This window comes from Engystomops pustulosus, chromosome 1, assembly GCF_040894005.1.
Source record: "Engystomops pustulosus chromosome 1, aEngPut4.maternal, whole genome shotgun sequence".
NCBI lineage: Eukaryota > Metazoa > Chordata > Amphibia > Anura > Leptodactylidae > Engystomops > Engystomops pustulosus.
The window spans coordinates 181036535-181059285 of record NC_092411.1 but is presented as its reverse complement, the minus strand read 5'-3'; the positions used below and the strand labels follow the sequence as shown (position 1 = coordinate 181059285).

The following is a 22751-nucleotide window of genomic DNA, read 5'->3' as shown; positions in this document are numbered from 1 at the left end:
GTGCGCCTTATAGTCCGGAAAATACGGTACAGTTCTTTATTGGAACCAACAGAAACAGTAGCAACGTGCCTTGACAAATGGTAGAATGCTGGAGATGCAGTTGGAGGGAGCCACAGGAGTAGATCAGCCTGGATGCAGGGCAGGCTGGGATGTAGCTGTGTCCTAGTAGGATGCTTCAGCTTGTCCTGGTTTGCTTCAGATATCAACCTTAAAGGTAGGATGATACCCCTTTCCTCTCACTAACTAACTGACTACACTCTTCATGCAGGGAGCTGAGCTCTCCTGCTCAGGTCTGGTGTGCTGACTACACTGACTTGCTTAGCTGTACTGAGCTGTCTCAGCTCTAGCCTAAGACTAACTTCTCTCAGTCTGAACTAGACTGGAACTGAGCTCTAGAACTTTCCTGACCTGGGGTTTTATTACTCCCACTGGTCAGGTGGTGGTTACTCCTCCAATTGCATCCCAGCTTACAGACACAATACAGGAACACATGTGATTGGCTGACACATATTACATCACATTTAACAATTAACTCCTGCCTTACCAGGCAGACTCTACCGCTGCAGTGTTCCCCTGTGTTATGTAGTGACCTGCTGTGGGGTTGATCAAGCCCTACACAGGCTGCAAGCTACATGGTGGGACATATTCGCAACAACCCCTCTGCATTGCATCGGCAGGGGTGTTGCAAATCTGTGTGTCTCTCTCTCTGACAGTCTCTGTGTGTTTCTCTCTCTGACAGTCTCTGTGTCTCTTTCTCTCTGTGCGTCTCTTTCTGACAGTAACCTTCCTCTAAACCAACCTTCCAACTTTCAGAATCTGCTGCTACTGTTTGGCCATTGCCTGCTGTTTGAAGTTATATAAAGAACTGTAAGTTGATTTGCACAATGTGCCTCTGTGTAATCCCTGGATCAGGCTGTATCACCTCCATGGGCTCTCCAATCTCCATCATCCAGGGACCCCCATATACACCTCAGGGGTTGCCCCATGGAGAAACCCATTGTATCAGTCTCAACCTCCATATTTGTTGCAAACACCACAAACTGGAGACCTGCCAGGCTGTAGGCCTGTACTCTGGTCCTAATACCAAGCACCATGACCATAGCGTGCCCAAAGCCGCACTAGCCAGACACTCTGGTATTCTAGGCCCGGCTGTCTATAGCTACCAAAGAAAAGCCAGGCAGGCCCGGTGGGGGATGTTAAACATCTATAAAGGGGTTGGCAGAAAGTAATGCTGTATCAGAAGGGGAGGGGATGGGTGGGCGTGCCTGGTAGGCGGAAGTGCCAGGTAGGCGTGCCAGGTAGGCGGATCCATGTTTGTGGTACTGATGCTGATTTTGTGTCCCTAGAGGGTGAAGTTCCTCAGCTGTGGCATGCCATCCAGGTCTTAAATTTTGTTATGCAATTTGGGTGTTTTCTTAATTTCTTAAGCTACAATAACAGCTTGCAAGTAATGAGGTCAGTGTCGGACTGGCCCACCAGAGTACCAGAGGATCCTCCGGTGGGCCCTGGCTCAACCCAGTACTGAACCCCAGAGGTCCATCAGAAAACACCACAATTTGGAGGCTGCTAGAGTATATTTCCTGGGGGATAAGGAAGAGTGGGCCCTCAAATTGATTTTCTCTGGTGGGCCTAAGGAAACCCAGTCCGACACTGGGTTTCCGAACTTATTTTATAGACATTTCACTGATTATATAGATCAATGTTTGTTCACCTCCTTATACATTTAGAGCTTTCACTGAATAGAGGAATAGGGGGAATGTATTACATTTTTTTGCATTTGTTATTAAAAAGAACCACTAATAAAATAAAAGTGAAACTGTGTTATTAATATATGAGAATAGAGAGAAAAAAGAGAGGAGGATGGCGCTGCATGTGATATCGTCAGAAAAGCGGTGGTGGAAAAAGTGTGCAAGGCTGCTCACCTGATTACCACTTGATGGTATGCAGAGTATTACAATTTAGGGTGCAGTGTCCTGAAGGTCTTAGTTGTTCATGCAGCTCACAGAACCCCAGAGGGACTGGTGATATACAATACGAAGAGAGCGAAAATAATTGCGCAAACAGGAGTCATGATGGGGCGCTAAACGACATAGTATGGTGGAGTGTCAACACCAGACTGGCAGAAAATATGACTGATTCTCCTCACATCAGTACAAAAATAGGGTTTAGTGTTTTATATTTTTTGCTTTTATTTTAAATAAGAGTCCAGGACCCCTTAAACCATGTCATATTTTATGTACATATATTTTTTAACAGAACAAAAATTGATTTTTCACATACTGTATTTCCCAGATTTCAACCAGCTTTGTGCAATAGGTCATAACCTTGTTATCTCTCCAGCTTTTTACTAGGAAGTGGTTACAAGGTGCAGAAAAAATTCCTTTGTTCTCCTAGGCAGTGAATCATTGAAGTAGATGTCCAGCTCTTCACTCAATGAGGTCACTGTAATCACAACTGTCCTTAAGCTGGCCACAAGGGTACAAAAGAAGCTCCTTTCCCAGTGATGTAATGGGTTCAGTCTGTGAAAACAGCATAGAAAGATAAAAAATGATGTTAAACTGTACTGGATTAAATGTGAACAAGAGCAGGTGTTATCAGTCAGTATTAATGTCATAGGTTTTTGTAATTAAAATTAAACCTTTTAAGAAATGTTTTGTAAATTTAGTGTAGCATAAAATGACTTTGATACCACTATAAAATAGGAGATAGGGGGCTGTCTTTTTGGCAAGAACATTTTAGGTAGTTTTGGATGGTAAACTGTAGCGTGTGGAAGGGATGGAACCCCACAAAACTTGCCTGTATGTAGCCCTGAAATTCCTGATGGCAGCCTGGTCAATACTTACAATATAGGTTCAATTTCTGACGATGAGGGCTCTCGAAAGAACTGCAGCTTTGATAATATAGCTGGCACCTAGCGGGCATTGCCTCTCTGTAACAGGGGTTACTAGGTATGTTTATCATGTAGTTCTGTGTATGCTCTGATTTTAGAAATATCTAACTAGTTGATATGAAAAGACCTCTGACCAGCTGTAATGGAAAGGCACACACGCTGTGAGTACAGACCCAGCCATTCCAGAGTTCACTTCCTCATATAACTCATTTTGATGTAATGAGTTTGTTTCGCAAACCGTGGTCAGTCCAGGAGCAAATAGAGAGGTTCATAGCAGGTTCATTATTTCTGGTGCAATTTTGATCAACTTTGAGGTTTATTTTTTTTCCCTTAATTCATTATTCTAGTGCATGTTCGTACATTAATGTGACATTGTTTCTGAAGTCGGAAATTTAGACCACCCTTTACCCGGTCTAGACAGGGACACAAAATGTGCCCATAAATAGAAAACACAACAAAAAAAAGTGCAATATCCGAATCTGTGAAACCACGTCCACATTTGGAAAAATGGGACAAAGAGCAAAGTAGGACAAAAACAGTTGCTTGGACAAACATGGTTGTGTGAAACCAGCATAAGCAACTGTGCTTCAATAACTAAATTATTCTTCCATCTAAAATAGTAATCACATAAAAGAGTGAGTGTAGGGGATGTATCATGAGTGGAATATTTAATTTAATTAACATCATTGATGAGAAATATTATTTTTAACTTCTAACTTAGGTGCACCAAACCTGAATGCAACGGCGCACAGATATAGGATTTACATATAAACCTGTGCGGTTGCAGCAGGAACCTTGCTCTAGCTGACTGTCAGGCTCTTGCCATGGCCACTATAGAGAACTGGAACATTTATTAAGCCAAAAGATATGAACAAGTCTCTGGATTTGTGTAAATATTAAGTCTGTTTGACAGGTGTCTTACCTTGTGATACTCGACAAGGTCAGCTAGAGTCGCATGCTGAAGCTGATCTACTCCCAAGAAACTATATGATGTGCCAGAAGCATCTATGAGAAAGTGCACGGTTCTATCTTCAGAGTGGTAGGAGAGGACGTAGCCTTGGATCTTTTCACTTACACGCAACAGGAAACTTCCCGGAGCCTGGTTCTTTAATAAGTCCTCTGACTGCCCTCTAGAAATTATACCTGTTGGTAGTTGGAAAAAAAGGGATGAATATTTCCTATGTGCCTTCACTAAAAAATGCCTTCACTGTAGTCTTATAAATGGGCTACCCTAAAATGTACTTTTTAATTTATTTTAGCTACCAATGAAACAGTGGTCTCTTCCTTTAGTAATTATCTTTGTACCTTTTTTTTTTTAGAAATGGTGTTGTCATTTGAACATATAACTTCTCCAAAAGCTTCTAGTGTCCCCCAATATAGTTATGTCACTGGGCCCCTTTACAGTTGTTTTATGTGATTTGTATATATTTTTTTATTATGTTCTACATGGGTTTTACAATGTTTTGAGCCAATATGCACTCTAGGCTGGAATGTATTTCTGTGTCCTTAAACCCTGTAAAATGAGTCCTGGGTTATAGCTAAAGAAAAGCCTAGAAAATGTGAGGGCTGCCCCACCCAAGCAAGTCAATTAGTACAGAGTCTGACAGAGAATCAGGTAGCAGTAGCACAATCAGTTGCAGCTCAGTCAGAGTCTGCAGATCAGGAGAACGGCACAAATCCTTATTCAGGTGCCCTAATGCCACAAAACTCTTTACAGAGTAAAAATAAGAAAATCTTAGAGAAATCTGTCAAGGATGCAATGGGACCCCAGCATTGCCCCCCTAAGGGTAAGGAAACTTGCTGCCACCTGAAACCCCATGTTAGAATTGTGAAGAAATTAGATTTAAACTAGTGCCAAGAGAAGCCATAAAAGGGCTTGCTAATGAGGAGACAAAAGTGCAAATTTACTAAGGGCTGTGCGATGGTTTTCTGGCAGACTTTGCACGTTCTTTTAGGTAAAAACTGCTTGCACAGAATTGTCTGCACCACAATTGTGTCGCACACTAGGGGGAGTTCCAGTGCTCAGTCGGACCGTGCACCGGATTTATCATGCAAAGTCTGCTAGAATTGTGTTGCACACCCTATGTTAAAAGTGCACCAAAAAGTTGGTGCACTCTGTCGGAGCTGTGCAGGGAGCGCCAGATTCTTGAAGAACGGGCTCCAGAAATCCTGAATCTGGTGCACCCTACACTATACACAGGCAAACTGCATTTAGTGCAATTTGTACTACTCTTAGTAAATGTCCCCCTAAGAGTTCATGCACTAGAATAGGAACACAAAGGAACCCATATACAAATGGAACATTGGATTGACCCCTTAAGGACGCAGGTTTTTTTTGCTCATTTCTTGATCTCCACCTTGAAAAATCCATAACTTTTTTATTTTTCCGTGTACAGAACTGTGTGAGGGCTTATTTTGTGTGTAACAAATTTTACCTCTCCTTTGCATTATGTATAATTCCATGCCGTGTACTGGGAAGCTTCACCATTTTCTGACGCTAATAACTTTTGCGTACCTTGGAGTACGTAGTTGTGTTAGTTTTAATTTTTTGGGAAATGAGCCGACGTTTTCATTGCTACCATTTTGAGGACTGTGCGACATTTTGGTCACTTCTTATTCCATTTTTTATGTTTTATAAAATTTTGTTAAAGTCGTGTTTCGAACATTTGGGTGGTAATTTCCGTTATGGGGGTCACCACCGGCAATAACCGTTTTTATATTTTGATAGATTGGAAATTTTAGGTTGCGTCGATTGTGTCTGTGATTTTTACTGTTTATTATGATATATTTTAGTTCTAAGGAAAGGGGGGTGATTTGAACATTTAGGTTTTTTACTTTTAATTATTTTTGAAACTTTTTTTTTTTTTTTTTTTTACTATTTTTAGACCCTAGATCAGTGGTGGCGAACCTATGGCACTGGTGCCAGAGGTGGCACTCAAAGCCCTCTCTGTGGGCACCCAGGCCATCGCCCCAGCACACCAGACAGGACTCAAAGAATCTTCCTGCAGTTCCAAGCAACTTAAAAGATGCTGCTTTCAGTCATATTTGGATACTTAATTCACTACTTGGGACTGTAGGAAAAGGGTGATTGAATAGACAGGGCCGAATTATCTTTGGAGGACCTCCTGCTGGCCCCACGATTCTCTGTGTGCAGAGGGACATTGGAAAACAGCTAAAATGATGCAAATTTTCCATCTTTCTACTGCTGTCCTCAGGAGGCCAATATGATTGAAAGTTGTTGAAGAACAGGGAGCAATAAGTTACTGCTTTAATTTTTGGTTGGCACCTCGCCAAAAATAAGGGGGGTTTTGGGCTGCTTTTTGGGCACTCGGCCGCTAAAAGGTTCGCCATCACTGCCCTAGATGGTCTGATCATTCCTGCCATATACTGCAATACTACTGTATTGCAGTATATGGAATTATTGCACAGTATTCATTACAATGAGCCACTGGCTCATTGTAACGAATCTGCAGAAACCATGCAGCCTTGGGTCAATTGGGCCTATTGCTGATGACAGGTTCCCTTTAATACTGATGTGTTTTGGGGTGCATTTTACCTGATGTATTTGCTGTCATTTTCAAAATGCAATGAAAACACATTCTATAAGGGTAGCCTTAGCATAGTTTACATTTGTAACAAAGGAACAGCACAAAACACCTGTCAGGCAAAATACACCCTCTAAAAGCACTTACTAAAATAAGCAGCTCCCTGGCCATACCCCAGTAATAGCAGTGTTAAATTGCTAGCTTTATTAGAACGTACTGATAAGCTAGAAAACACTGTAGTACATAGCGGTCCAGTGTATTCGTGAAGGGCAGTCCGAGGAGGCAGTGACTGCAGCATGAAGCCTGGCAGTCACCACTGACATCAGGTGTGGGAGGGGCGGTCCAGGACAGATTCTGAACAGAGGGGAGCGCCTGATACCGCCACCTCATGAATACAACGGACCGCTGTAAGCTTGTAATGCAGTGTTTGCTAGCTTGTCAGTTTGTTCCAATAAAGCTAGCAATTTAACACTGTTATTACTGGGGTAGGGCTCTTAGAGGGTTTATTTTGCCTGACAGGGTCTCTTTAAAGGAAACCTACTACTTTAAAATTACATTTATAAGCCAAAATTACCTTGCAACAGCTCCACTGTTGTCTGTGTAAAACATTTTTATTCGTTACATTCAACCCCCTTCGGCGCACCATGCGCGCCGCTGTGGGTGCACCTTATTATGAGGTGCCGGAGAGCCGGTGACGTCACCGAGCTCTCGGGCACACTCGTGCCTGCGCTACTTCGAATGCAAAGCCGGCCGCGAGGCTCTCCGGCACCTCGTTATAAGGTGCACGCACGGTCGCCCGCATGGTGCGCCCCGCTATATAGTGGTTTGAATATAACGCATAAAAAGGTTTTACACAGACTACATTGCTTTATGCAAATAGTGAAGATATGCCCCAGCATCAGCTCACCCGGAGCTGCTGCAGGGTAGTTTTGGCTTATAAATGTTATAAAAGTGGTAGGTTTCCCTTAAATGTCATCCAGATTTCAGTGTCTCTTTAGATTCCCTACAAATCCACTAGGTGTCACCATACTGTTAGACAGTATATGCAACTAAATTGTTATAGTACAGTTTAGTTTTTATTATAGCTCTTACAACTGCTTATGTCTTTTCAGGGCGTCATAAGCAAACACGTCAATTGATAACATGAAAAGTTTCACTCACTAAGCTGCCTGAGTAACACAGAATAGAAAAGGCCCATGTTGGCTTAATATGTTACTAAATGTTACTACTACCACATTAATGAAAAAAGATGGTCTCCTGCTAACAATGCTATTGACAGTAAGACTGTCTGAAAAGAAGGACATATGAAATCACATTTTTATTTTTAAATGATCACCAACTTACTACTAACACTGGGCACTAAAAATAAGTGTACTTACTCGGCACCAGATTGTACCCGTACTTCCAGTCAAGAGACCCACTTCAGCCAATCAGGCAATGGGACCGCTTCTGTAGGAGCCTTCACTGGAAGTACAGGTAGGACACGGGAATCGGGAGTGGAAGTTTTTATACTTTATTCTTTCTTTGAATTTTATCTTTTTTCTTTGGCCCCCATTTCAATCATTACTTACCGTGAAACCAATGTGCCACACAGGTTCCAGATCTGTCCCATCCTGCCTGGAGAGGAAGCTGCTCTGCTTTAAACCATTTGATTATATTTTCACGAGTACAACTGGAGTTTACTCTTCTTATGCCCTGTCTTCTTTCTGATCTACATAAATTATATAAAAGTAAACATCACTTTGATATTTTAAATAACTGTTTCACATTATTGACCATACTACTGTCATTCCCTCTATATCTAATTCGTTTAATGTAATAACTACAATTAAAACAAGTGCCTAATACTATGTAGAAAGTCCAGAGCAGTACTGTGCATATTAAAGAAAATCGAAATCAAGCATGAAAAACCAGGGGTAATGTTATTATTATATTGGTTATCCATGGCCTCCTTCATTATAAAATCAACTTTTTAAACAATGCTAATGATCCTGAAGGACTCTGGGGGGCGTTACCAGACCTCCTCAGTGCTCTAGCTTCACAGCTTGTTACACTTCCCCACCACCACCGCTGCCCCCTGAGCTCACTCCCACCTCCAGCTATAATCTCACACAGTGGGAGCGGAAAGTGCTCCTGTACAATGCCTCTGGTTTATAAAGCTTGATTTTGATACTAGATTTGCTGTAAATGGGTGAAAACCTCAACAACCTGGTCATGTTTATCCGTGTATTTAAAAAAAAGTACTCCCAGGGTATAGGAATCAAATAAAATGCATCTATTTAAAGGTCCATTCACGTATCAGTGGATTTCCCATTTTTAAACAAAAGTACTGGTTGGGAAAAAAAACTGATGTACCCTGAATAAACAGAAGTAGATAAAACCTAGTAAAGAGCATGTTTTATGCTTTCCAGAACAGATGATTGTAATTTTCTAGTACCATTTTAGCCAAGAGCAATATATTTTTTAATTTAAATTAGTTTCTTAAATTAGCTGAGGCACAAGGGACATGGCCATCACTGCAGGTGTACCTGTTCTCTTTTTTCTACAGTGCCAATCACAGCATCTCCCATTTAAACAATGATCAACCGCCCCCAGATAAAGAACTTTTTGGGGCGAACCAGTGGTTGTGGGAACTGTTAGACTCCCTTTTAACTTATATCTTCTTATCTTTCTGTGTTACTAAAAAAAGGACCTCAAGGACCACATACAAATTTAAGGCTATGTTAGACCTTAGCAACCTATGCTTAAATTTATCATGGAATTTTTGCTGTTTTGAACAAAAATGTGAGGTATTCCACATTTTCTTTTAATTGTCTACATAGATAAGTAAAAATAAAGAACATCCTTGTAAATAAGAAATAACGACAACAACAATGGAGGAACATATATGTAAGTGTTTCTACCTGCTAATCCCAGAATTGTTGACTGTTGAGGCTGGTTTTGGCTTTGGTGGTAAGGGTGGTCGTTTAACTTCTCCCCCAAAATTTTTAGCCCTTTCAGCAACTGAACCTCTTTCGATGGCCTGCATAGACAATCTCTTATAGTCATCTCGAGCCTGCTTAGCCATTGATCGTCGTCTCTCATCAGCTGCTTTTGACTTTCTCACTAAAAAGAAACAAAACTCAATTACCATAATTGTGTACGTTTTCATGCTTTGGGAAAACAAAATCTGAGCAAACATGTTACATTCATGTTCACTGTATTTTGGATTACATAAACTACCCATCGGTAATTACTAAAATTATTGCATGAGACATCCCATGATTCATGAAATTTGAAGTAAGGTCATATGCTTTCACATTTCATACATGTCATTCTCATTACCATAACAAGTATGATTTCAGACATAGTTCAATCTTGTTCCTGGCTTTTCTGGTACAATAAGTTATTAGTAGAACAACGTAATGAATCTGCTTTTTGAAATGTTTTAAGTCATCAGTGTAGCACAGCTGGTTGATCACTGGATGCAGGCAGTGATACTACCGCTACCTGTGCCATTGTCCAGTTCAGGTGCCGATGCCATTGCTTAGGTGATGGCACCGGGGTCATAGAGAGGACTCATCTTTTTGACCATGGCCTAAGCAATTACATCAGTGCCTAGAGCAGAACATCTTGGGACGGCAGAGCCAGCTGCAGGGTGCACAGGTGATTTTTTTAATTTTTATGTGGCTGTGCTACATATACTGCTGGGGGATGTGTGGGGGCCTCTATATACTACTGGGGCTACCTGTATACTGCTGGGCATGTGCTGAGAGCCTGGGGCTACATATATAGTGGAGGGCATGTGCTGGGGCTACATATATACTAGGGGTGCTTTGCTATCTAAATTAATTAGGATTTGCTGGTGTTAATTATGAATTAATGAGGGGGAAGTATACAGTAATATATAGTGTATTATTTGTATATTTATGGGCCACATTGTGGAGCACTTAGCTGTTACCTAGGGGACATTATATTTTTTCATAAAATCCTTTTTATACATTAATGGGAACCTACCACCACATATCTACCTATAAAGGTAGATAAGTTGGAAGGTACATCTATAGGACGCGAGGAAAGCCCTTTTAAGGGCTAATCCTCATGTCCCCACAATCTTTTGCTAACTTTTATTTGGCAAATATAAAAATTTTCTAAAGCGGCTACCGGGGCGTGGAGTAGCCGAACCTGAGGCTACATGGTGCGGCTACTCCACGCCCCAGTAGACTCTTTAGAAAATTTGTGCATGCCCAGACGGCAGGATTCTCGGACGAGGGCGCACAGCTATGAGGAGCTGTGCGCCAAAAGATTTTGGTAGGAGGAACAAAGAGGCCACAGCAACTTGGAGTAGCCGTGTCGTGTAGCCCCAGCTCTGGCTACTCCACGCCTCAGTAGCCGCTTTAGAAAATGCACATATTTGCCAAATAAAAGTTAGCAAAAGATTGTGGGGGCGTGAGGATTAACCCTTAAAAGGGCTATTCTCACATCCTGATGTGCTGATCTACCCTTATCGGTAGCTATGTGGTGGTAGCTTCCCTTTAAAAATTATACTTGAGAATAAAAGGACATCATACAAGTTTCCTGCCATTCTGGGTCTTCCTTTTCCAGTTTTTGCTTGATCTCTTGAGCTTCTTTCCAGTTCATGTAAATTTCTTGAGTCCTTTCTTCTAATTTCTGAATTTCTTTTTCTTGAGTCTTTGATCGATCCTGAAATAGAGGTAGGGGAAATATTAGACTCCACAGAAGTAAATGTACATAATTATAGTCATATAGTCATATATATGTATGAGTTGGTCAGTGTTAATATTATATGATTATATAAATAGTTTTGAATGACATCACAACTAAAAGATATCAATTAATAACAAAATTAATGTACATGAACAACTGAACATTGTGCTAACCTATCCAAACAACATTAGTCATATCTCAATACTGCCATTTCCATGACCCATAGCATCTCATTTATTGACATGCAGAGTCAGGACGCTTACGTGCAAGATAATGTATATAATTTCTGTCATATCATAGTTTTCAATAATATAGTTTTTATTTCCCTTATTTTCTAGGAAAATATGCCCTGTTCTAGCAATACAACATATGTTGGAAGGTATGGATACAAATACCACTGATAATGTACTTAATAAATACATATGAAACTCCTTCCATCTTAATGTGGAACTTGTCACTAGGAATATAATTTTTAGCTGGTGACAGGTTCCAATAACCTATGTTATGCTGATTTTAAAATTGTCTCCCTGCCAGTAGCATGTTGTAAGTCCCCAGGGAGGGGGCAGATGCAGCCTGTATGTGCCTGTGTCAATCTCCTCTCCTCCCCACTCATGCAGCTCCCTCACCACTTCCTGTAATGTGTATTAAGTCGGCAGGGGAGGGGTATGCTGTGGAGGAGAGGAAGCATGGGGAGACACAGAAACAGCCTGCAGCAGCACCTCCCCCAGGACACCAAATGCTGCTGGCAGGGAGCCAGGTAATGTAAATTAAACTTATATAAAGTACTAAAAATTATTTAAATCATCAGCCAGCTGTCACCAGCTAAAAATTACATTCCAGGTGACAAGTGCACTTTAAAGTCCAGTTTAGTACTTTGTTCAATATTTTGCATATATTTGTAAACGAAAAAAGGTTCATTGGTCCAAACTTGCAAAAGCTGGTACAAATTTATGGCCAAACTAATTGAGAGAAAACCAACTCAATTGTAAATCACATGCTGTGTTAGCCACGTACTTTCCACACTATGGCATATTGCTAATTACATTCAATAGACATAATACTTTGATAAGACCAGTGTTACTGTAAGTTTGACAGTGAAAACGGTCTTACCTGCTGCACCTCGCAGTTTTTAGAATGCCTTGCAGTAGATGCCTGCAGTATATCTTGAATAGTTCTGGTTTTTGGTGTTTCTGTGATGAACTAGGAATTTAATCAAATGAGATACCTTGGTATTCATCACCACACCGAACACATGCAAAATAGCACCCCACAACCACTGAGCAAGACCAGACAAAGCAACCCAGAGTTATAAAAATAAAACAGCTGAATTAATAGCGTACCTGACTCCACGAAAGAATCCATAAAACATTTAATTATATATATATATATATATATATATATATATATATATATATATACACTCACCGGCCACTTTATTAGGTACACCATGCTAGTAACGGGTTGGACCCACTTTTGCCTTCAGAACTGCCTCAATTCTTCGTGGCATAGATTCAACAAGGTGCTGGAAGCATTCCTCAGAGATTTTGGTCCACATTGACATGATGGCATCACACAGTTGCCGCAGATTTGTCGGCTGCACATCCATGATGCGAATCTCCCGTTACACCACATCCCAAAGATGCTCTATTGGATTGAGATCTGGTGACTGTGGAGGCCATTTGAGTACAGTGAACTCATTGTCATGTTCAAGAAACCAGTCTGAGAGGATTCCAGCTTTATGACATGGCGCATTATCCTGCTGAAAGTAGCCATCAGATGTTGGGTACATTGTGGTCATAAAGGGATGGACATGGTCAGCAACAATACTCAGGTAGGCTGTGGCGTTGCAACGATGCTCAATTGGTACCAAGGGGCCCAAAGAGTGCCAAGAAAATATTCCCCACACCATGACACCACCACCACCAGCCTGAACCGTTGATACAAGGCAGGATGGATCCATGCTTTCATGTTGTTGACGCCAAATTCTGACCCTACCATCCGAATATCGCAGCAGAAATCGAGACTCATCAGACCAGCAACATTTTCCAATCTTCTACTGTCCAATTTCGATGAGCTTGTGCAAATTGTAGCCTCAGTTTCCTGTTCTTAGCTAAAAGGAGTGGCACCCGGTGTAGTCTTCTGCTGCTGTAGCCCATCTGCCTCAAAGTTCGACGTACTGTACGTTCAGAGATGCTCTTCTGCCTACCTTGGTTGTAACGGGTGGCGATTTGAGTCACTGTTGCCTTTCTATCAGCTCAAACCAGTCTGCCCATTCTCCTCTGACCTCTGGCATCAACAAGGCATTTCCGCCCACAGACCTGCCGCTCACTGGATGTTTTTTCTTTTTCGGACCATTCTCTGTAAACCCTAGAGATGGTTGTGCGTGAAAATCCCAGTAGATCAGCAGTTTCTGAAATACTCAGACCAGCCCTTCTGGCACCAACAACCATGCCACGTTCAAAGGCACTCAAATCACCTTTCTTCCCCATACTGATGCTCGGTTTGAACTGCAGGAGATTGTCTTGACCATGTCTACATGCCTAAATGCAGTTGCCGCCATGTGATTGGCTGATTAGAAATTAATTGCTGATATATATATATATATATATATATATATATATACTCACCGGCCACTTTATTAGGTACACCTGTCCAACTGCTCGTTAGCAATTAATTTCTAATCAGCCAATCACATGGCGGCAACTCAGTGCATTTAGGCATGTAGACATGGTCAAGAAAATCTCCTGCAGTTCAAACTGAGCATCAGTATGGGGAAGAAAGGTGATTTGAGTGCCTTTGAACATGGCATGGTTGTTGGTGCCAGAAGGGCTGGTCTGAGTATTTCAGAAACTGCTGATCTACTGGGATTTTCACGCACAACCATCCCTAGGGTTTACAGAGAATGGTCCGAAAAAGAAAAAACATCCAGTGAGCGGCAGTTCTGTGGGCGGAAATGCCTTGTTGATGCCAGAGGTCAGAGGAGAATGGGCAGACTGGTTCGAGCTGAAAGAAAGGCAACAGTGACTCAAATCGCTACCCGTTACAACTAAGGTAGGCAGAAGAGCATCTCTGAATGCACAGTAGGTCGAACTTTGGGGCAGATGGGCTACAGCAGCAGAAGACCACACCGGGTGCCACTCCTTTCAGCTAAGAACAGGAAACTGAGGCTACAATTTGCACAAGCTCATCGAAATTGGACAGTAGAAGATTGGAAAAACGTTGCCTGGTCTGATGAGTCTCGATTTCTGCTGCGACATTTGGATGGTAGGGTCAGAATTTGGCGTCAACAACATGAAAGCATGGATCCATCCTGCCTTGTATCAACGGTTCAGGCTGGTGGTGGTGGTGTCATGGGGAATATTTTCTTGGCACTCTTTGGGCCCCTTGGTACCAATTGAGCATCGTTGCAACGCCACAGCCTACCTGAGTATTGTTGCTGACCATGTCCATCCCTTTATGACCACAATGTACCCAACATCTGATGGCTACTTTCAGCAGGATAATGTCATAAAGCTGGAATCATCTCAGACTGGATTCTTGAACATGACAATGAGTTCACTGTACACAAATGGCCTCCACAGTCACCAGATCTCAATCCAATAGAGCATCTTTGGGATGTGGTGGAACGGGAGATTCGCATCATGGATGTGCAGACGACAAATCTGCGGCAACTGTGTGATGCCATCATGTCAATATGGACCAAAATCTCTGAGGAATGCTTCCAGCACCTTGTTGAATCTAAGCCACGAAGAATTGAGGCAGTTCTGAAGGCAAAAGGGGGTCCAACCCGTTACTAGCATGGTGTACCTAATAAAGTGGCCGTTGAGTGTATATGTGTATATATATATATATATATATATATATATAATTTTTTGGAAAAAATATTCCATATAACTTGTAATTCCTAAGTTTATATATCTATTTTTTTCTTTTATTTGCCAGTGATTGGCTGCTACTGATGTGCAGAATGTTTTCCTAGTGATGTAACTGTCCTTACATTGACAGTTAAATACAGCCTTTGTGGCTGTGATAGTCTTTAGGCTCATTAGGAGCTATGGGGTTGCTAACAGAGCCTCTGTCTGCTCTGGCTTTTCAGGCTGTTACACTGTCTCACCACCCCCCTCGGGTGTGCGGGGGGAGTGCTCCTTGCACAGTGTAACAGCCTGTGAAGCTACAGAGCGGCGGGGCTCTGGTAACACCCCCAAGAGCCCCTTTGACTCATTAACATGATTTTAGAAGTTTATTTTAAAAGGATAACAAAAATAAGATTTCCACAATCATTATTACAACAGTCCAGGAGCTATCATTGAATCATTAGTAAAAAAAAATAGCTATAACTCAAGATTTTGTCTTATGTGACATATATAGAACACAGCATGTAACTAAATACAATTATTGTTCTGTATTCACAATAGAACTTTGCAATAATGCTCCATATTATTGTTATACCAGTAATATAACAATCTGAAAAAACAACCATATTTGGTGTTCAGGAAGCTGCCGCATTTTTGTTTTTTGTTTTTACTCCTTTCTGGTGCAGATGAAAGAAACCACACTAATTTTGGCATTCACGTTTTGGCATTAATTTTGTGATTTTTACCCTATGGCATAAATAACATGTTACCTTTAATCTGCAGGTCAGGATAATTTGGCAATACAGGCGGTCCCCTACTTAAGGACACCCGACTTACAGACAACCCATAGTTACAGACAGAGCCCTCTGACCTCTGGTGAAGCTTTCTGAATGCTTAACTATAGTCCTGGCTGCAATGATCAGCTGTAAGGTGTCTGTAATGAAGCTTTATTGATAATCCTTGGTAATTACAGCAAACAATGTTTAAACTCCAATTGTCACTGGGGCCAAAAAATTTTTTGTCTGGATCTACAATTATAAAATATACAGTTTCGACTTACATACAAATTCAACTTAAGAACAAACCTCCGGGCCCTATCTTGTACGTAACCCGGGGACTGCCTGTACATTTTTTAATATGTATATATGTCTTGCTTGGCTAGTATTATACAAGGAAAACACTATTCTTAAAATTTGCATCACCATTGTCTTAAAGTCATACCTTTTTATGTTTCCACTGAAGCATTCTTATATATGATGAGCTATAATTTTCATTGATACCATTTGGGGGTATGTGTGACTTATTGATGTGCAATATGTTTTGGATTTATTTTGCACTCACTCAGCAGCTAAAATAATGGAATATAGATCATAGAGTTGTGAACTCAATGATACCAAATATGGGGGTGATTTTAGTCATTTTTATTAATAGGGATTTATTGTATTATTTAACATTCTTAAAAAGGTTTTTATTTTCAACATAGATTTTTATTTTGTACCTATTTTTCAACCAAAGAAACACCCACATTATCATCCTCCTTGGTTTCCATGGTACAAAGTCATGACAATATCATCTTTAGGAGAGATGATCCTCCTAATATACAAGTGGATTCAGAAAATTGTACATAAACAAACAATGTAAGAGAAAAAGAACCCCTCCACTCATCCAATGCTCCAAGAGCTTCACTAATGTGTGTCATATTTTGTATCAGAGGCAGACAAGCAGGTAGACTGAGTAAACTAAAAGTACCAGATAGCTAAGTCCCATGTAGTTTGTTTAAAGGGGGTTACCATGTCCCTAATTTCCTCACTAGTGAATAAAGGCAAGACCATTGTACCCCATTTCCTGAAAAGTTTCTTTTATGCACTAGTTCTTCCACATATTCAAGACAAATATATCTCTTGATGCAAAACATTATATCTGCCAAGATAGGGCCCCTTGTGCTGTAACCATCTAGATGTTTGGTCATGATTAAGGAGTTTTCCGAAACGCGTAGACCATAAGCCATGGCTCTGTGTGTGTTTTGGTTGTATATCTCTTTTTGTACTTCAATAAAGAATATATCACATTTTTACCTACAACCGGAGTGTCCGTGGAGCTGGATTATTTGCACCTTATGCATCTAGATGTTTAACTTTTTCTTTTACTTTTTCTTTTGTTTCAGGGACTAGAAGTTGCAATAGCTTGATCACAACTTCAATACCCAGCTATACGATGGTACTACAGTGTATTTTGGCATCCAGCATACAACCGACAGCCAGTATATTAGGGCTAACAGCTCTGGGGGCCTGCAGTAGAGCCCCAGCTTCCATTGCAGTGCATCTGCGCCCTTGGATTGTTGAAGGGAGTATGATTGTGGAGGGTAATGGCCTTCAGAAGGTCTTAGATCCCATATAGCTATACTACTATATAACTAGTCCTGTATACCAGAATTGTGGGATTTAAACAGTCATAAAAAACCTTTTCATAATATTAGGAATATAAGATTCAATGTAAACTTCCCAAGAGAAGGAAAACAAAGGGTACAAACTTCCTAAGAAGTAGTCATTTCTAAGTCACTGACTAGGTAAGCCACATTTTTGTTACACAATGTGAATTAGTGCTTGGATTCCTCTTTGTAAGCTGCAGACGTCATAACTCCTGGTGCCCTGCTGAACTTGGCTCCACTGAGTGAAATCAACTTGTGAATCACTGAAAATAAATGTTTACCTAGCAGTCCTGTGAGCATTTCCTCATGTGTCCCAGAAGTTAACAATCGGGGATTTCCAGTGACATGAGGACATTTTACAGTTTACACAGTTTGTACACAACCTGCATTATTCTTTTCCTGTCTTAATTTTAAATTCTCTTATATAAAGTAGCAGAGCATATAAAGACAGTCACAGAAAATAGAGCTCAACTCTGTTCTTCTGGTGAACGAAGTCCCTAAGTACCTTCTTGTTCCATAATTCCTTCAGGACCAGCCTATTTTGAGCGTTTTGGATCATTTTTCCAATCCCACTAATTTTTCATTTTTGAAATGGGACAAAGTGACACCATTTTACCATAATTATATATGTGACTACAATTACAGTAAATTATATAGCTTTTTTCATTCCTATAACTTTTGGCCAATATAATCAGTGTTTTTTTTTTAAAAGAAATTATTTCTATTTATTTCCCTACACCATAAGGGCCACTTTTGTTAGGTTGTGGTCTGGTTCATGGGGGTGCTGATGCCAAAAAACCTTGCAATGGCAATTTTTATGTTTAAAAAAATGGTTGTGTGTATGAGACCCTAGAGAACTTTATAATGCCACCGAATGCTGTGACTACCATCAATGTGCCGCAAAACAGTGCCAGGGTTTTAACTGCAGAGCAAAAGCAGCAATCTGTACATCCAGGTTTTGAAATACAGACTTGTGCCAAGGAGTAAAAGAGCGGGCACACTCCCTACTTATAAGTATTAATTTCCCCATAAAGGATGGTAATAAAAGTCTGATAGTAGGAGTTCATCTTCCAGGCCTGCCTGCAATCGTCAGGACAGGGGACTGCAAATATGAATTAGTTGCCTTGTATTGCTGACCTATACCATTGGCTTTTCCTTAACCCCTTTACGACCTGGCCCTTTTTTGTTTTTCCGTTTCCATTTTTCACTTCCCACCATCAAAAGTCTATGACTTTTTTATTTTTACATGTACAGAGCTCTGTGAAGGCTTGTTTTCTGCAGAGCAAATTGCAATTCATAGTGATGGTATTTAATATTCCATGCCGTGTACTGGGAAGCGGGAAAAAAATTCCAGATGCAGTGAAAATGGTGAAAAAACACATTTGCGCCGTTTTCTTGTGGGCTTGGATTTTACAGCTTTCACTGTGTTCCCAAAATGACATGTCTTCTTTATTCTTTGGGTTGGTACGATTACAAGGATACAAAATTTGTATAGGTTTTATAATGTTTTCATACATTTACAAAAATTAAAACTTCCTGTACAAAAATATTTTTTGGGATTTTGCCATCTTCTGGCGCTAATAATTTTTTCATATTTTGGTGTACAGAACTGTGGGTGGTGTCATTTTTTGTGACTTTTGATGGCGTTTTCATTGCCATCATTTTTAAGACTATGCAACCTTTTGATAACTTTTTATTGATTTTTTTTTATATTTTTCAAAATGGCAAAAAAGTGCCATTTTTGACTTTGGGCGCTATTTTCTGTTACAGAGTTAAATGAAAAACCATTTTATATTTTGATAGATCGGGCATTTTCGGACGCGGCGATACCTAATGTGTTTATGATTTTTACTGTTTATTTATATTTATAATCAGTTCTAGGGAAAGGGGGTGATTTGAATTTTTAGGTTATTTTATAATTTTTTAAAAACTTTTTTTAATTTTTACTTTTACTATCTTTCAGACTACCTAGGGAACTTTAACCCTAGGTTGTCTGATTGATCCTATCATATACTTCCATACTAAAGTATGGCAGAATATGGGTTTTTCCTCCTCATTCATTACAATGTGCTGATAGGACTTTGTAATGAATGGGTTAAAACGAGTCAGCCTTGGGTCTTCGGAAGACCTGACACTGTCGTGGCGACGGATCGCCGCTCCCCGATGATGTCACCATCTTTTTGACGGGAAAACACCCGCTATCGGTGCTAGTGGTAAGCCTTTGTTGCAATATGCAGCAAAGACTTACTGGCTATGGAGAGGTGTCGGCCCGCGAGCAGTCTCCATGCACTGGGACCTGGCGCGCGCCGTACTAGTATGGCACGCGTTGGGAAGGGGTTAAAGCCATGAAGGTGCTTCATTGATTGCCAACTATACTGGATGCTTGCAGGATGAGCCAATGCCAGAAGTCTATAATGCAGAGCAGTTATGAAGACTTGCGACTCCGGCTAATTATGAGTATTTGGTTATCCTATGTTTTCTAGGGCTAATATAACTGCTGTGAAGCAGTGTATGTAGGGGCATTGTTACTGCTGTGACGCAGAACCCTGAGGACCTCTATGATTTACTCCCAATGCACTTCAGCTTTATTTGCATATTTCTATAGTTATCTTTTGGTATGGAAGGAGCTGCAAGTAAAAAACAAAGGTATATGTGGCAAGTATGGCCATAGCTCTATGTAACGTAGAAATTACATTGGGTAAATTGTGGTGACAGATTCCCTTAAGCAAAGTTGTAACATTAATGCTATTATTTTCAATCATTCTACAGTGATTTGCAGGCATTCCTGTATCTTTTTTGAGCACGGTCACCAAAAATCAATGGATGCACCTGTACGATGCAAAGCAACACCTGGCAACCCTCCTCCAATTCATGCTGGGATAACACATGAGATGATGTAAAGTTAATCCCTCCTTGCTCGGCCTTGAGAGACAAGATAGCAGAAAAAGCATACAGCCTATGTGTGGAATTGGTGTTGTGCTACCAATATAGAAGTTGTAACTGTATACCGAAATTGAAACTTTCAATTGTATGTGTAATATTTCGTATTTGTCCAAAACAATAAAAAAAAGTGAAAACAGAACAATGGATGCAATTAACAGGGTTGTCCGAAAATGTTAAAAAATATATCAGTGGCCTTGGGTTAGAGGGATTTACAAAAATAAATTAAATATCTTGAAGCTTCTGGTGTCCCACGCCACCGTCCGTCGGTGCAGTACCCTCCGCTTCAATAACCTCTGCACGCCTGACGCACCCACCCACCTGATACACATTGAAATTAATGCTGTATATGGTGCTGGGATATGCTAACAGTTGAGTGCGCCAGGCGTGCAACACCGACGGAAGGTGGCGCAAGACAACCCCTTTAATTATGAATAATCATGTGCAAGTAGTTTATACAATGATATCACACAATCTGATGTACAGGAGAGTAAATAGTTTAATTTAGATGTTATTTCAGATTTAAACACTAACATTTAAGTTAATATAGACATGAGAATATCACTTCACCTTATTGCATGTTTAAAGTATTTCACTATACAATACAGCATATGTGGTATACAAATTACACAACAAAAATAAATAAATAATAATAAAAAATAAATATCAAGAAAAATTTTTATATCAAAGGCAAGGCAACCCTTTCAAGACAGGAAACATCAGCTAGGACCTTAGTTTCTCCTTTTACCACGAAAATATAGACACAGAATAAACACAAGTGGGGCATATACATCTCGGATTGCATTCTTGTGTACATTTTTCATTGATTTTTAGGACCATTGAGGTTGGTTGATAACTACTGCTGGTCATGACTAATGTCGCTACAGCAGAGAGTAGAATACCCAGTGTATTTATTGTGTATATGTTCATCACATTGCAATTTGGGTTTATGTGCCATTTACACTAAATACGGTAGGTCGCTGATAATAAATAAATACCTGTGTATGTTTCAGATCACACCAGAAGACAATACAGAAACATATACCGTGCTTTTATTTTTTATCAAGAATTCCCCATAAGAATTGCAACCCGACATGACTTCAGCAAAATCCAGGTTGCTTTTTACAAAATGTCTGTTTTTATGTCTCTTTGTGAGACATGATTTTTGCCAAAAAGGAAGACAGGTATTAGAGAATTTGAGTATGTACACCAAAGGTGTCTTGAGTTCAATAGGACACAACGGCTTCACAATTCCTTCCAGCACTCTACTGCATCTGATATTTCATCAGACAAGAGGAAAAGGAGAACCTGGCCTATATAAAGTATTTGACTGTAATAATTATTTATTTTGGGTTTGCCAAGAGAGTAATGGATCTCGTCATCAAGCATCATAATGCATTGCACATACCGTTGGTTGGTATCATGCTTTTTACTGAATATATAATTAACTTTATGAACTGTACAAATCAGAATTAGAGGTACATTTTGTATCAAGAAAAATTGTGAGATTTGGATTTTTTAACCTAAAACCATCAACAGAGGATTGTGCTGTGTGTCACGTCTGGTTCACCGCAGCCTGGCTGAAACATGCTTATTCTTTACCTGATTTTCATTATTTATTCTGGTTTGCTCCACTGTTGAGTTTTCTTCTTTGGTAGGTTTCTTGTTTTCAGCATTTTGCCTCCATGATTCTACTGCTTCACTTTGTGTGTGTTTGGATAATTCTGCCTCTTGAACTTTCCTGTGGAACAAAAAGCTGTACATAAGCACTAATACATATCAGGTATTAACATGTATAATGAACCCTGGTTAAATACAAGATAGGTTTCATAGGTTTGTTCTTAAGTTGAATTTGTATGTAAGTTGAAACTGTATTTTTGGACAGTGACAATTGGAGTTTCCACATTTTTTCCTGTGATGGGACCAAGGATTATCCTAAAGCTTAATTACAGACACCTTACAGCTGATCATTGCAGTCTGGGACTAAAGTAAAGCATCCAGAGAGGTCACAGTGGACACAGGGGTCCGTCTTTAACTAGGGGTTGTCTGTAAGTTGGGTGTCCTTAAGCAGGGGACCGCCTGTACTCATGACAGTCAGAGATTTCAATCTTAGTAGCTTTGTTGCACATCTGAACATTTATTAAGAGTCAAAACAGAGTAATTTTAACTAGAATCCAGCAAGTTCCCCCCACCCTTTATATAAAAGAGAACACTTCTTAGCATTTGCGGTGACATGCTGTAGAAGCAATTATCTGCTCTAGTAGAAGCTATATAGCACATAATGGTCGGCCACACGCCTTCATTTCCTATGCTTCAAATAGGTCTAATAGTGTTGAGTGTTGATGAAGCATACAACTCACTTTGCTAATGTAGTGATTTTTAATATA

General features: G+C 40.2%; 1 protein-coding gene across 2 annotated transcripts in view; it reads right to left on the bottom strand.

Annotated features, from left to right (window-relative positions):
* Positions 1 to 2215: 2215 nt before the first annotated feature.
* Positions 2216 to 22751, bottom strand: part of SH2D4A (SH2 domain containing 4A) — a 49463-nt gene continuing 28927 nt past the window's right edge. The window contains exons 4-10 of one of the 2 annotated variants that reach the window (XM_072114245.1): positions 21967 to 22105; positions 12253 to 12342; positions 10986 to 11118; positions 9339 to 9540; positions 8007 to 8146; positions 3813 to 4033; positions 2216 to 2519 (exon numbers count right to left, since the gene is read on the bottom strand). In XM_072114245.1, coding sequence (XP_071970346.1) covers positions 2427 to 2519; positions 3813 to 4033; positions 8007 to 8146; positions 9339 to 9540; positions 10986 to 11118; positions 12253 to 12342; positions 21967 to 22105 — 1018 coding nt within the window. In that variant the 3' untranslated portion in view covers positions 2216 to 2426. The remainder of the gene's footprint in view (positions 2520 to 3812; positions 4034 to 8006; positions 8147 to 9338; positions 9541 to 10985; positions 11119 to 12252; positions 12343 to 21966; positions 22106 to 22751) is intronic. The other variant, XM_072114251.1, reaches the window with a different exon arrangement.